The sequence below is a fragment of the Pinus tabuliformis genome, chromosome 2_2, assembly GCF_031772625.1.
Source record: "Pinus tabuliformis cultivar Carrire ecotype Pingquan chromosome 2_2, CPIR1, whole genome shotgun sequence".
In the NCBI taxonomy this organism is placed as follows: Eukaryota; Viridiplantae; Streptophyta; class Pinopsida; order Pinales; family Pinaceae; genus Pinus; species Pinus tabuliformis.
The window spans coordinates 157,743,370-157,759,386 of record NC_142300.1 but is presented as its reverse complement, the minus strand read 5'-3'; the positions used below and the strand labels follow the sequence as shown (position 1 = coordinate 157,759,386).

The 16,017-nt window shown below is 35.9% G+C and overlaps 1 protein-coding gene across 1 annotated transcript; it reads left to right on the top strand.

Annotated features, from left to right (window-relative positions):
* Nucleotides 1-2,192: 2,192 nt before the first annotated feature.
* LOC149191900 (chromatin modification-related protein EAF1 A-like) lies at nt 2,193-3,523 on the top strand. The gene is made up of 3 exons (XM_089406278.1): nt 2,193-2,881; nt 3,026-3,148; nt 3,299-3,523. Exons 1-3 carry the CDS (start codon nt 2,717-2,719, stop codon nt 3,497-3,499), a joined length of 489 nt encoding a protein of 162 aa, XP_089262404.1. The 5' UTR covers nt 2,193-2,716; the 3' UTR covers nt 3,500-3,523.
* Nucleotides 3,524-16,017: the final 12,494 nt, after the last annotated feature.

Genomic DNA, 16,017 nt, shown 5'->3' with positions numbered 1-16,017 from the left:
AGTGAAGATACATATCAAACTTCATGCCAAGCAAATGATAAAGTGGGTACAGATAAATTTGTCCAGAATGTTGTTGTATAGGAATCGAGTCTGAATAGGAGGTATGCTAGTTGAATAATTGAAGACGAGAAGAATGTACATGTTGAACAGGAAAATAATCAACATTGTTCATCCACAACTGCAGCTGATATTGGCAAAATGAACATATCAGGAACTAATTCATCTCATACACATGAGAAACACGACTTTAATGAATGTGCTTCTGAGAAACATTCAATGTCTGAGAGGTCACCAGAAAGTACAAGTTTGGACAATATAAAGGAAACATCTTCATCAAATTATATGGATTTGCATACGAGGAGAAGAGCCAATTCTAAGTATGAAGATAAATTTTTAGGGGTCACTGATGTTAAGATAAAGACTGAAGAAGGATTACCAGCTAAAATAGTCAACATCGTTCATCCACAACTGTAGCTGATATTGGAAAAATGAACATATCAGGAACTAATTCATCTCATACACATGAGAAACACGACTTTAATGAATTTGCCTATGAGAAACATTCAATGTCTGAGAGGTCACTAGAAAGTACAAGTTTGGACAATATAAAGGAAACATCTTCATCAAATTATATGGATTTGCATACGAGGAGAAGAGCCAATTCTAAGTGTGAAGATAGATTTTTAGGGGTCACTGATGTTAAGATAAAGACTGAAGAAGGATTACCAGCTAGTACTGATGATCACAAATATTCAGGATGTAAAAGGAAAAAAAAAATCCTCTTCTGTACTGGAAAAGGAGGTTGAGAGTCAAGTGGGTGGCATATCTAGTTCCCAAAAAATGTCTATGCTTCCACAATCAAAAGTTACCAGCTTATCTGGTATTGTGAGTAGTAAATACCCAAGATTTTCTCTTCCTTTGGAAAAGGAGAAGAATTCAAACTTATCGGCAACAACAAAAAGAGCACATGAAGATATCATTTTGGAAGAGGCCAAATTGATCAAAGTATGCCAGAAGCACTTATGCATGAAAACCATTTGGGAACTAATTTGGTTGGGCTACAGAAGTAGGACACTCATAGGGATGCTACAATATATCCACAATGAAGGAAATCATATTGGCATTAAGGCTGATATAAGTTCTGACAATATCCAAAGCCATCAGCATCCTAAAGAGGTCAATGTGGCTCAGCACCTAGTTCCAAGAAATGTTGCAACATCGATGGTGGTTAGTGAAGATACATATCAAACTTCATGCCAAGCAAATGATAAAGTGGGTACAGATAAATTTGTCGAGAATGTTGTTGTATTGGAACCGAGTCTAAATAGGAGGTATGCTGGTTGAATAATTGAAGATGAGAAGAATGTACATGTTGAACAGGAAAATAGTCCCATCGTTCATCCACAACTGCAGCTGATATTGGAAAAATGAACATATCAGGAACTAATTCATCTCATACACATGAGAAACATGACTTTAATGAATGTGCCTGTGAGAAACATTCAATGTCTGAGAGGTCACCAAAAAGTACAAGTTTGGACAATATAAAGGAAACATCTTCATCAAATTATATGGATTTGCATACGAGGAGAAGAGCCAATTCTAAGTATGAAGATAAATTTTTAGGGATCACTAATGTTAAGACAAAGACTGAAGAAAGATTACCAGCTTGTACTGACGATCACAAATATTTAGGATGTAAAAGGAAAAAAAAATCCTCTTCTGTATTGGAAAATGAGGTTGAGAGTCAAGTGGGTGGCATATCTAGTTCCCAAAAAATGTCTATGCTTCCACAATCAAAAGTTACCAGCTTATCTGGTATTGTGAGTAGTAAATACCCAAGAGTTTCTCTTCCTTTGGAAAAGGAGAAGAATTCAAACTTATCGGCAACAACAAAAAAATCACATGAAGGTATCATTTTGGAAGAGGCCAAATTGATCAAAGTATGCCAGAAGCACTTATGCATGAAAACCATTTGGGAACTGATTTGGGTGGGCTACAGAGGCAGGACACTCATAGGGATGCTACAATATATCCACAATGAAGGAAATCATATTGGCATTAAGGCTGATATAAGTTCTAATAATATCCAAAGCCATCAGCATCCTAAAGAGGTCAATGTGGCTCAGGACCTAGTTCCAAGAAACACTGCAACATCGATGGTGGTTAGTGAAGATACATATCAAACTTCATGCCAAGCAAACGATAAAGTGGGTACAGATAAATTTGTCGAGAATGTTGTTGTATTGGAACCGAGTCTGAATAGGAGGTATGTTGGTTGAATAATTGAAGATGAGAAGAATGTACATGTTGAACAGGAAAATAGTCAACATCGTTCATCCACAACTACAGCTGATATTGGCAAAATGAACATATCAGGAACTAATTCATCTCATACACATGAGAAACATGACTTTAATGAATGTGCCTGTGAGAAACATTCAACGTCTGAGAGGTCACCAGAAAGTACAAGTTTGGACAATATAAAGGAAACATCTTCATCAAATTATATGGATTTGCATACGAGGAGAAGAGGCAATTCTAAGTATGAAGATAAATTTTTAGGGGTCACTGATGTTAAGATAAAGACTGAAGAAGGATTACCAGCTAGTACCGATGATCACAAATATTCAGGATGTAAAAGGAAAAAAAATCCTCTTCTGTACTGGAAAAGGAGGTTGAGAGTCAAGTGGGTGGCATATCTAGTTCCCAAAAAATGTCTATGCTTCCACAATCAAAAGTTACCAGCTTATCTGGTATTGTGAGTAGTAAATACCCAAGAGTTGCTCTTCCTTTGGAAAAGGAGAAGAATTCAAACTTATCGGTAACAGCAAAAAGAGCACATGAAGATATCATTTTGGAAGAGGCCAAATTGATCAAAGTAAGTACAGAGGTTTATCGTTAAATTCTTTCAAACTTTTTAATAGATATTTAATATATTCATTCTATAGGAGACTACTCTATCTCAACATTGTTAGCTGTGCTGTGAAATATTGTTTTAATGCCAAATTTGCTTGACATGCAGGCTAGATTGAGAAAAAACACAGAATCTGCTAATTCAAAACCTTTTATGAAGCCTCCACGAAGGAAATCTCATTGGGATTTTGTCCTTGAGGAAATGTCTTGGATGGCTAATGATTTCATGCAGGTTCATGCAGTGGCAATGCTTTTCTGCTTTCCGTATTGATTTTTTGACTTTGTTTATAGCCAAATGTAAATACCTTCACAATATTGTGTAAATAACAACATTATTTATGTTTGTGATATACTACTTCATGTCTTCCTTTGTTCTATGCAGGAAAGGCTTTGGAAGACAGCTGCAACTGCTCAAATAAGTCATTGGGTAGCTCAAGAGACAGGTCATGGAGACTTTTTTGGGACAAAGGACCTGTACCAGAAGAAAAGAAAAAATGCTCATGCAATTGCAGCTGTTGTCATGAAGTTTTGGCATGAAGTGGAGACATTCTCATGCAAGCATGATGTTGCTCCTTTGCAGTAGGGTAGTAGTCTAGTGGTGTCTCAAAAGGAACCAAATGGTGATAACATTGTTCTCGATTGCATTATTCACTGAACTTTAGTGCAGGATCACATATTTGACTAAATTTTTATCAATTATTTTATCCAGATTTTATAATTTCTTAATTAAATATGAAGGGGGCAACTTAAATCAGTTATAATTATTTTTTAATTGATGGTGACACCCAATCCAAAATCTCCCTGAGAGCTTTGCGCTACACCCAAGGTCCCAAACTATTTTTCCAATTTGTTTGTGACAAGGCCATGGTCTCTTCTTCAGCTAGTTTTATTTCTTGGAGAAATAAGACCTGTTGTTTCCTCAAATTCACTAATTATTTTATGACCTTTGGTTTGATGAGGTCTCCAAGTCCCCTAATATTCAATGATATCATTTTCATTTAGACTTTCAGAGGGCATACTTACCTCCTCCAGCCTTACATCTTGCATTTTCTTTGTTGCTTACGTTTCGAAGAAATTTTGTGATCTGAGGTTGGTTTCCAAGTTTGATAGTTTGCTTTGATTTAGCCTCTCTTGTATCTTTCTTAGATGGATGACCTTTTCAAGTTCATGACTTGTTGAGTTGTTATCCGAGTTTAGCCCCTTCTTTGAACTTATGGTCAACATTTTCACCCCTCCTCCATTAGAATCAATCAACCCAAGAGAAGCATCACCATCACGATTCTCCGACCTGGATGGAATAACTATTTTGATAAATTTTAAAGAAGTTGTAGCTAATCAATCACTTCTATGATGGGATTAATTGGAGGATTTCCTTCACGACTGATCTTTGCAACTCCTTCATCTTATGTGCCTTTAGATCTCGTTGTTTCCTCCACAACTGGGGACTCCTCTTATTCCTTTTCTTCCTTCTTTTTCTGCCTGAGAAAGAATAGCATATGGATTCTTTTTTTGGAAGCCACATTTGCATACTATTTTTGATAAATTTTGAAGAGGTTGTAGCTCATCAATGATTACTATGATGGGATTAATCGAAGGATTTTCTTCACGCCTGATCTTTGCAACTCCTTCATCCTATGTGCCTTTAGATATTGGTGTTTCCTCCACAACTGTGAACTCTTTTTCCTTTTCTCCCTGAGAAAGAATAGCATATGGATTCTTTTATGTACACAAAGAAAGCTTACTGTTTAGCCTTAATATTTTTCAACTGCATAAAAACTAAAATCCTAAGTTTCCAGATTTTGATAACAGTAATTTACATATCGATGTCAAATTGTATGTAGATTTCACACTAATGCTTAGAAGCCCTTTTGGTCGACCCCACAGACTGGGTAGTGATGGATGGGAATGAAATCTGATCCCGGTGGGAGCCTAAAAGAGCCTATGAAGAGAAAGGAAAATCACAAAACTGTGTGACTAGAATACCTTACTTGATATAGTACAGAAACAAGATTGCAGGATTTCTGCATAGTGAGAATAATCAGCATGCTACACTGTCTTTTGGTACAAATTTGGTAAAATTTCCTCAAGTGTATGTTCTTTATCTTCCATATTCCAAACAAGAACGCACTATTAGGAATCAGAAATCTGCATGAGACCATCGACTTATGCCAAAATAGCCAAAAAGGGGTTGAGGTATGAGCATTGCTTTCTTGCATGAACTTCTGAAGAAGCTCAGGAGTAGCTCCCTTAATTTTTGCAAGAAAGTTCTAGCATAATTTAATAAAAAAAATTCTATTGATGAGACAATCATAGAGAAACCAACATCAATCGAGAAGCATCATGTTCTTACCTTGTGTTTTGAAGTTGAACAGAAGGGGCAGAGGGCGTCCATTGGGCAAGCGAGCATTGGGATCTCGAAGCTCATCACCTCGCTAGGAAATTTTCTCATTCCTGGAAAAATCACTCATTTCTCTAAACAATTCACAGAGCCTACATCTGCGAGAGTCTTACAAAAACATGGTATCATGCATAGCCATTATCATCATGCTATCTAGCCAACAATATTTTCCATTCAATAAATCTTTCCTAACCATCCTAGATCAAATTTAACATTGAAGATGAGTTATTAAGGTTACATAAATACAATGAGATTTGATATGTTAGAATATATTAATATTTATTTACTGAGCGCAGGTTACAACACTACAAATCACATGGGTTTGTCTTTCCTTGGATAGAGGCAAACTGAAAATTACATGAGCTTGTACTTTACTTGGGCAGAGTTAAACTAAAAGTTTAGCAGATTCATTCTTTAAGGAATCTTAAGCAGGTTACAACACTATAAATCACATGGGCTTGTATCTTCCTTGGCCAGAGTTAAACTAAAGATTCTCTCCATTGCCATGTGTACCCTCATGCGTTCTCTGATCACTTGTTAGACGATTGAAAAACTTTGTGTTGTCGGATGATTCCCTTGGTGGTTAGGGTAACGAGGTAACCACCTACCTGTTATGGTTTCTCCGTCTCATAGCTGAGGTTACTTCGCCCCCGATCTCATAGCTAAGAAAGATTCAATATTTAGATGGCATCATCACATGGTAAGAGCAATATAGTTTTGCCCCAACCAATGTACACTTCCTTCTACAAAGTGAAATATATTGGTTTTCCACAAACATTTATTAAACAAAATTTATGAAATGCATTTGAAGACATTGAGTCACTATGGAAAGAGAATGATGGGAACCTAGTTGAGGCTATGGAAATGATTGAGTTAGATAAAATATAATGGTCCAAAGAGACAACAAATGATACCACTTTTTTATAGTTTAGACATTTTACCCTAGTGAAATAAGAATAAGCAGCAACAAGTAAGTAAATTAACAACATCATATAACAAATCATGAGGGAGATTATTAATGTCCCCCTTACTACTAAAGTCTTTCTATTAAGCTTTCCTCATAAAATTAGACCAATTTCTAATGAACAAAAACTATTATCCATTGCATTGTGAATTAAGTTGATATGAGATTACTTTTTTATGAAATGTTTGATTTAAATCATTTACTTATAAAGGTTCCAGAGTCTTAATGAAGAGAATTTTCATAAATCCTTCACTTTTCTCCCTAAAACATAACATATGATAAAAAAAATAAAAACCAATAAACAAAATTGCATAAAATTTTGACTTTTTTCTTCTATGCAATTATTTCTTATGCCATTGCCTTATGGCGTTTCCTTTGCAATGTGGTGCGAATGCTAGTTTAATTTGTTTTTAAATGCCTTTTATTTAGCGGATGCTTAGTAAACAAAGGTTTCTCGTGACATTTCAGGTAAATCTATCTATGATGTTGAAAATTATACGTGTGCATGTTGTGGAGATTACGAAAATTATAACATTTTGGTATGTTTATTTTCTATTCTGGGAATTGATAGCTATTTTTGTTTATGTTTGTTTTGTATTCCTAGAGTCTATATTTATTTTTACTTAATGTAATGATTATGTGGATTATATATGCCCAAGGTTTTGATGATGTAACACTTAGTTAATGGAAAGAGTGTGAAGGAAGCACAATTAGTTCTTTGCTAGAGTTTCCATTCTACAGAATGCAGAGGTGCGAAGGAAGCTTTCAATGTGCTTCCTCCACACTCTCACATGAATTCATCAACCTTTAAAAATCAATGTGCCTGGATCTAGTGATGGGAACACTGTGACTTATTTGTTGGGAGGAATATCGTATTTGAATTGTATAAGGAACGATTCATTTAGGCAGCAACACGCAACTGGTGCGTACTTCACGTCAGAACAACCCTACTGAAGGCGGATTGGGTTGTCAGTTCAAGCTACTCTCAAACATGCTATCATGATAAAGTTAGGCATTCCTAAAAATTTCTCATCTCTATTATATGTTTGGGCTCATAAGAAGAAGATCATATCTCGTGTCTGACTTTGAAACTATAGAGATACACAAAATTTAAACTAATTTAAATGAGCTACATTTCCCATCGCAATATGTAACAAATACAGATACTTGATAAGTGGCATAGACTATAGCTTATGAGCTTCCTTACATGTTGATCATATAGCTGCCTTGAAGTCGATGTCCTATTAGTCGGAGGAATTTTCTTGGCCAAGCTATTTGAAGAACTTGGTTGCATAAATGTTCCATGGTTAATTTCCGTTTTATACCACGATGGCATATTGTATTTGTTGTTTCACTATGTTCTACTTTGTAGTTTAACTAGTATGTAATGAGTCGAGTAAGCAACAAGAGCTTCATCAATTTTGGGTGTTCTTCTTATTTTCCTTCTCATTAATAAATTAACACTTGCTTTGAAAGATGTGAAAGGTTGGATAGGTTCCCAGTCAATCAAAAATAAATTATTAGGATGCAGGATGCATGGTCATAATGGTTACAAGCTAAGCTTGCGCACAAGTTCAACACAAATAGATGATTAGTCATACGCTACAAAACAATAGAGAAGACAAAACTGTGAATACACAAACACCAAAGAGGAAAAAATTATAAATACAGAAAATTATATGAGGGCGCAAAGGAATCTTTCATTATGTTTCTTCTCCACCTCCACACTCCCGCATCTCTGCACAATGAAAACTTCCCCCACAACTTGGAGTGAAATTGATATATTAATTTTGTGGGACTTAAATTTACGAGTATGCACTTACTTGATATATAATATTGTTTGGTGTTTTCCTCATCTCCATTTAATCCAACTTGTTAATGTGCATTTCAGATAAGACGTGGCTAATTTCTCTATATCTTCAGTAGTTCAAGGCAACTGATATAATTATTGCAAGGTATGCATATCTCAAGATTTAGATTTCATTATGTGGAGTGCAAAGGTGTGTATTGTAGAAACGATTGTGGAAATAGAGAGTTCTCAAATAACTACAAGACACATTTATATTCCATGTCGCTATTTACACATATTTGTTTTATAAATTTGGTCAGGATTCTACAAAATATATTTTATAAGCAATACAAAATGTATTTCTTTAGAGTGTGGAGATGCAGGTGAGGCGTCATCCTAATTTAACATTGCTTCCCCTATCACTCCACACAATTTTCATCTTCAAAACATTAAATTTCCTGTACATTATCCAGGGAGATCCCATATTATTCTAATTGAAGGGAAAATCCAAGGCTTGGGTAGATAAATTGCAGGGTTTGATTTTACATTCTTAGTTGATGCCATCTCTCTTGCCACATGCATACCAAATCATGGGGAGTATTGGTTCAAAGGCATGTGCCTAGACCTTGAGCAATACAAACCTTTCTTGAAATCACCTTACAAAGAGGCTCATTCACACATCATTCCGTTCAGATACTTGTTGGAAAAGTATGCACCACTGGTGAAGGTTGTGATGAATTTTTTCACTTGTGAGGGGAGGTTTTCCAGATTGTATCAATATCACATTAGACTGCTCATGCACTTCATAGTTTTGAAACTTCTTAACTTGTGTAACTACTTGTGTAGAAGTGTCATCAAAATGTCTGAAAAGGTGCAAATGAAAAACAAAGAGCATTACCCTAGCCTTTTCCACCACAATTTGATAAAGGTTGTAGTCCTCCATCAGTTGGTAGAAAAGAACATAGCATGGGATACCTTTATTGAAGCAGCCTTGCAGAGGCATGAGATTACTTCACCAAGCCAGCGCCAAGACACATCAGCATAGCCTCTAGAGGTAGGGTCATCAAACAAATTAGAGGAGGTTCCCAAGGCACCTAGACCTGAGGTGACCAAAACATACCAGAGAGGAAAAAAACTTGTGTTTACTCCTCAAGTTGAGGAAAGGGCCAAGCTTTCTACATCAGCACAACAGAGATCACATTTGCAGGATGAGGAGCTAATTGAGCATGATTTTGACCTGGTTGAATTAGATGCAACAAATGATATTTCAACCTTGCAACAAGTTATCAGAGAGAAATATTCCCAGATCATGGAACTCCATGACAATTTTGAAAGGGCCAAATTTATCATTTCTTTCCTTGATCAAGAAAATAGTCAACTCACGGTCAAATAACTAATGATGGAAAAATAGAAATTCAAGATGTTTAAATAAGAGGTCAAAGGTAAAGTAGTGCTAGAGAATGATGAGCATGATGAACAGGAAAAGAAGGTTGGAAGGAAGAGGCCTAGGACAATGGGTCTTAAAAGGCATTGCAGAAAGAAAGAGACCAAAACCTACTATTAAAGGATCTGAGCAGTGAAGACAAAATTGCTATGGAAATCAATGAAGATAGGGAATTTTGGCTACACAAGGTCAATGGAAATCTAGAGAAGCTTCTTGACAAGGCAAACAGGGATAATGAGATGTTGAGGCACATGGCCCACCACTACCAAACTAGAAACAAGATTTGCAATATCAAGGTCAAACAAATGCAAAACAAGTTGAAGGAAACCCTAAAAGGAAAAGATGAGAAAGAAAAATTGGATATTCTTGTTTAGGCATCCCTGATAGCATAGTACACCTCATTTGGCACTTCTAGACCAATTTTGAGAGTTTTTTGAGCATTTTTGGTTTTTGGTGACATTTGGTGCAAATTCAGAAAATACACTAGTTATAGAAACACTTTCTCAAAGCTCCAAATGACAAGTGGATTTCATTTCTAGAAAGATGATGGCCTCCTCTAAAAACCCATTTCCTCAGATTTTTCAGACAGGGCTCAGATTTTGAGAAAAATGAGAAAAAGGGGTCAAAAATCAACATTTCGACCCTCTTTTTGACAAGTGCTGCGCTTCTGGAGACACCTTGGGAGAATGTGTTTTTGGAGGCCTTCCCATGGGTCATTGTAAAAAATTAGAGATGTTATCGAAACTAGACATGCAAGGCTAGTTTACCATTCTTTCATATTTCAATTTGGACTTCAAGAAGGCGCCTAAAAATGACTTCACACTTGGAGTTGTGCTTCTGCAATTTTCTGAGTTTTTATTTAAAAATTTCACTGTGTAATTTCTCAGAATTTCTAGTTCGATTGGGTAAAGGTCAAATTGGTGAAGTAAATGAATGATAGAGTGAAATTAAATGTAAATATAATGTAGTAATGTATGGATAACCTTTGTTTGATGTAAATTGAGCTTCATTTATGAGGGAAGTTGTAGTCAAAGCTAATTGTAGATTCTGTTTCAACCTCCCTAGACATTAGGGTTTAGTTAGAACCACTCATGTAACCACTCCTAGAGTCATGGATTCGACCCCTGAGCCTAAGGATAATTTTTTTTTGGTCTTTACATATCATTTTACAGTCATTGGACTAGTTGGACATCTGAGGAGAGAACCATTGTAGCTTGTATTTGACATTTTTGGAAATCAAAGGACACAATTTGCAGCTATTATTTAGGAGTTCATGTGCAGTAAGTTTATGGTATTGTTTTTCCTCTTATATTACTTTATATTAATGATATTTAGCTTCCTTTTCCATTCATCATCTCTTCAATAGTTTTCCTTGCAGTTGATAAACATAATTCTTTTCACTAAGCTCTGTTTTGATGGAAGATTATTTTATGTTATTTTCACTCTTTCTTAATGAATTCATGTCTCATGCTCATTAAGACCTTCCTATTTCATTTGAACACCATACTACACCGAAAAACCTAAAATCCATCACAAAAGTGCTGCTACCTTGCTCCTTCATATCTTTTCTATTGTAATCCTTTGACCCTCTAAGCTAGCTGCTTGGTTTTTCTCCATTATCCAACATAAAAAAACCCTAAATTTTTCAAAACCTACCTGAGCCTAGATATCTAGCCTAAATTCCTTTACATCTCAGTCATTTGTTCGCTGTGATTCCATAGGGAGAGCCCTCTCTAGTTTGGTAGGGCTATCTATGAAACTAAAAGCTTGGTATGTGGTTACCTTCGTCGATTCCTCTCAACCTGGGACATTGTGGAGGATAACATTTTGGCATGGTTGTTGGGGAAATGACTGTTATATCATTCCTAGGGTTAGTTCTATTAGTAATTTCAAGACTGGTTCTATGGGTGACAGATTCCAGTATCCAAAGGAAGGTTGATTTAATTAATCACATCAAGTTCGAGGCATAAAAACTCTAACTCCTAAAAGATACACAAGGTCAAATCTTGAACCAAATCCACCTACTATTGTTGATGATCCAGAGAAGTTACTTAAGAAACTCAAAACTCCTATTCCTGAAATGGAACCTAGAAAATTGGTAAAAACTAAATCTCTACTTGATCAATTATTGAATGTTGAAGATATTTGTTTTGATATTCAATTTGAGCAATCTTTGTTTCTATCAAAATCCGAGCCTTCCCTTTCGGAAGTGGGTTTTGATCCCATTAGGTTTGATTCCTACCTCCTTTATGCTAAATCTCTCTTTTCTAAAATTGATCATGAGTTGTGGTTAAATTTTGATAAACTTCAAATCTTAATAGACCAACCTCAAATCACTACCGAGAAAGCTTACATTAAAAATCAGCTTGAAAACCTAGCTATTGCTTCATCCTCTACTTCATCTCCAAACACATCAGCTACATCATCTTCCATTGTTAGTTTACCACTATCTTCACCAGTGTCATCATCTCCATCAACACAGCCTATTGTGATACCTACATAACCCATTGTAGTACATTTACTACCTCCTCCAGTAGTCATGGCACGGTTTTCTCCTTTACTATTACCTAGTTAACTTGCTTCCCTGCCTCAGAACTATGGTCAAAGACTCCCTCTTTTTGATGGAACATTAGATATTACAGCTAAGAAACATGTTGACAAACTGATAGATTTCATTGACCTTCAAGAGGTTGATGAGGAGGATGCAAAGATGAGGATCATAGCCGAAAGTTCTTCTGGAGATGTGAAGAAATGGTTTCGCAGTTTGACAGTCAATTCCATCAATAGTTCCTAGCAGTTGATAGAGTTATTCTTAGCCTGGTGGCAAGAGAAGAAGAGTCCATTGCAGATTTTGGCTCAGTACAGTGATATGAAAAGAAACGCAAATGAAACAGTGCAGGAGTTTACAACACGATTCAATCTGGTTTATAATTCCATTTCTAATGACATCAAACCTCCCCCTGGTTTAGCCCTCCTCCATTATCCTGATGCCTTTGATTTAGATATGGCATATCATATTAGGGAGAGAGATCCCACAACTTTGGAAGAAATGTAGTGTAATGTTGTAATTGTGGAAGACAATTTTCTTATCAAAAGTCCAAAATCAAATAGGAGAAACCTGAGAATAAATTCACCATTAAGGAGGAGTCATCTTCTTCTTCTGAGGTAAATCTTGTCACTCTGCTTAAAACAATGGAAAGGATGATGGACATTATGACTATTTCTGATAGACAAGTGGAGCCTTCGATAAGGAATTTGAATTACAGGGACCAATAGCAAAAACAGTTCCAAAATAAGCAGAAAGAACAAAAAAATCAGGATCCTCAAGGATAGATCAGAACGCCATTTCAGCAAAACTACACACAAGGCCTGGAAGATGATGAAGAAGAAATTGTTGAGGCTAATCATTTCTTTGAGGAAGATGAATCACCTACCTTTTTTACTAAGGAAGATCAGTTTTCTCAGGAATCACTAAGTGATCAGCAGCTTGCCCTTTCCAATGATGATTCATGGGCAATGCAGACCAGAGAGTATCAAAGGGGATATCAAAATGCACTCAATCATTCGTAGAAACAATACAACTTAAGGAGTAGAAATGTCCCTGTCACACTACATTATAAAAATAAGAATGTTCAGAAAGATAAATGCGATAAGGAAGAAGCTCCTGCAGACCAAAACAACGAAAAATAAATTGTCATTCTGAGTCGGGATAAAAATAATGAAGCTTCTACTAGCAATGTGAGGAAGGACAAGGATGCTCAAATTGAAATTCACAAAAAGGAATCTCAAGCCAGGGGATATCCTGAAAGAGAAGACACTGCGGCAAAAGAGGTAGAAAAACAATCCAATATGTTTAGCTTAGAGAATGAAATTTCCAAATTGAAGGTTTCAATTCCTCTAACTGAACTACTTCATAATGAAAAGTACAAATTCTAGATTGCTAAGATGTTGAAAGTAGATCAAACGTTAGATACTTACAATGTTTCCGATGATAAACCTACAATTTTATTTGGTCTAGCTGTAGAGGGAAGAGGATAATGAATTTCCCCATTTCTATCTTAGTTTGAAACTCCATAAGCTTATACTCCATAATGCTATATTAGATTTTGGCACCTCACATAACCTGATGCCAAAAGCTATTATGGACAAACTAGGATTAGATATTACTCGACCTTACCATGACTTGTATTCTTTTGATTTAGGGAGAGTCAAATGCCTTGGCCTTATCAAAGATATAGTAGTGTCCCTTGACCAAATCCCAGCCAAAAATGCATTTATGGATGTAGTGGTCACTAATATACCTCCATAGTTTGGCATGTTGCTTTCACGGTCTTGGGGGCAAAAACTGAAAGGAACCTTGCAACTTGATTTTTCATATGCTACTATACCAGTATTTGGGTAGCTTAGAAAACTATACCAGGAGAAGAAGATGAAATTCATGATTAGTAGCAAAGAAAGACCAAATAATCACCCTATCCATGTTGTACATACCGATCTAGAGTCTTTCATTTTGTATAGTGATTTGAATTCAGTTGATGATGATAGTCAAATTGTTCAGATTTCAGAAGTTTCAGATGTCATAAGTAGTGTACAAGAAGATTTGATTGCAGAAAAACAGGAAAATGATACAAAAAGTTTGCAGCCGGAAATTTCATCCAAAGAGATTGTTGAATCAGTGCCAGAAACTCAAATTGTTGAAAGAGTAAGTCATCCTCCAGAAAATCAGAAAGATCAGTCCTCTAAAATTCTATTTCCCGATGAGGAAGAAGGTCTTTGGACCATGGAGTTTGATGGTGCATTGGGGAAAGAAGGAGCTGGAATCGGCATGTGGATTCATGGCCCCTTGCATCAGTCATGCAATATTCCTCGAAATGTAAGATTAAGCTATTATAAATTGGCTTTTGATTGCTCGAATAATGAGGCAGAGTACGAAGCACTGATTGCAGCCTTAAAATTCTGAAAAAAGTGGGAGCGAAGAGAATTTCAGTTTATGGTGACTCCAAGTTAATAATTAAACAAGTAAAAGGGGAGTACCAGGACAAGCATCCAAGGACACAATCTTATAGAAATGTTTTCCTTGACATTCTTAAGACTTTTTTAGAGTATACTTTATCTTTGATCTCTAGAACTCAGAATATTATGGTTGATTCTCTTGCTACTGCAGCAAGTATGGTTAATATTCCTACCCATACAGGCAAGAAGTATTCAATTCATGTCAAACACCATCCAATTGTCCTTGACAATCTGAGATATTAGAAGTTTTTTTGGGACGACAAACAGATTAATAACTTTTTGCAGATGGAGGATGAATTTCTAAATTCCCATTTTGATGATACATGTGATGAAGATGATCAGGAAATTGAAGCAACAGAGGTTGAAGTGTGGGAGTTGAAAGACAATAACGTTCCATTAGGTCTTGTACCTTTGGAAAAATTATTTGATCGTGATGATGTTGCTAGAAAGCCCACCATGGTCTCTATAGAAAACGTTGTTGAGGATGTAAACATTACTACAACAGATAAGCCCAAGATGGTCAAATTATTAAAGTCTCTATCTCCTGAGATAAAAAGTAAGTATATTGCTTTGTTGTCCAAGTTTTCTGATGTATTTTCTTGGGAGTATTCAGATTTAAAGGAGTATGATAAAAACATCATTTAACAAATTATAGCGATCAAACCTGATTAAAAGCCATTTTGCCAGAAGCTGAGGAAGATTAATCATAAGTTGTTGCCATCTATCGAAAAAGAGGTGAATATGATTTATAAATCTGGTATTATAATTCCTAGTCGATTTTCAGAAAGGATGTCCATTCTTGTGCTAGTGAGAAAGAAGATCGGGGAGATTCGCCTTTGTATTGATTTCAAAAATTTCAACAAAGTGTCCTTAAAATACAATTATCCCCTCCAAAGATGGACCATATTCTGCAAAGGGTAGTTGGATCTTCCATAATGGAATTTCTTGATGGATACTCGGGCTACAATAAGATTTTAGTGCACAAGGATGATCAGCTGAAAATAGCCTTCACAACAACATGGGGTACATTTATGTACGCCAAAATGTCGTTTGGATTAAAAAATGTGGGGGCACATTTCAGCGCACCATGGACATTGATTTTTCCAATGAAAAGGATGCTTTTCTGGTTATTTATTTAGATGATCTCACTGTTTTGTCTAAGTATGATGAATAACACTTACATCATCTAAGAATTGTTTTTAAGAGATGCAGAAAAATTGGCATTTCACTGAATCCTAAAAAGAACCTATTTTCTATGGAGGAAGGTAAGTTGTTTGGGCATATCATTTCCAAGGATGGTATTCGCATCCATCCTGTAGCTTGATTTTCCTAGGAATAAAAAAGAGATTCAGTGATTCAATGGGAAAATTAACTTTTTAAGGAGGTTCATCCCAAACCTCGTTGAACATTTGAGAGAGATGACAGCCATGCTGAAAAGGACAGCGAGGTAAGATGGTTTGAAAATGCCAAGAAATCATTTAATGCAATCAAAT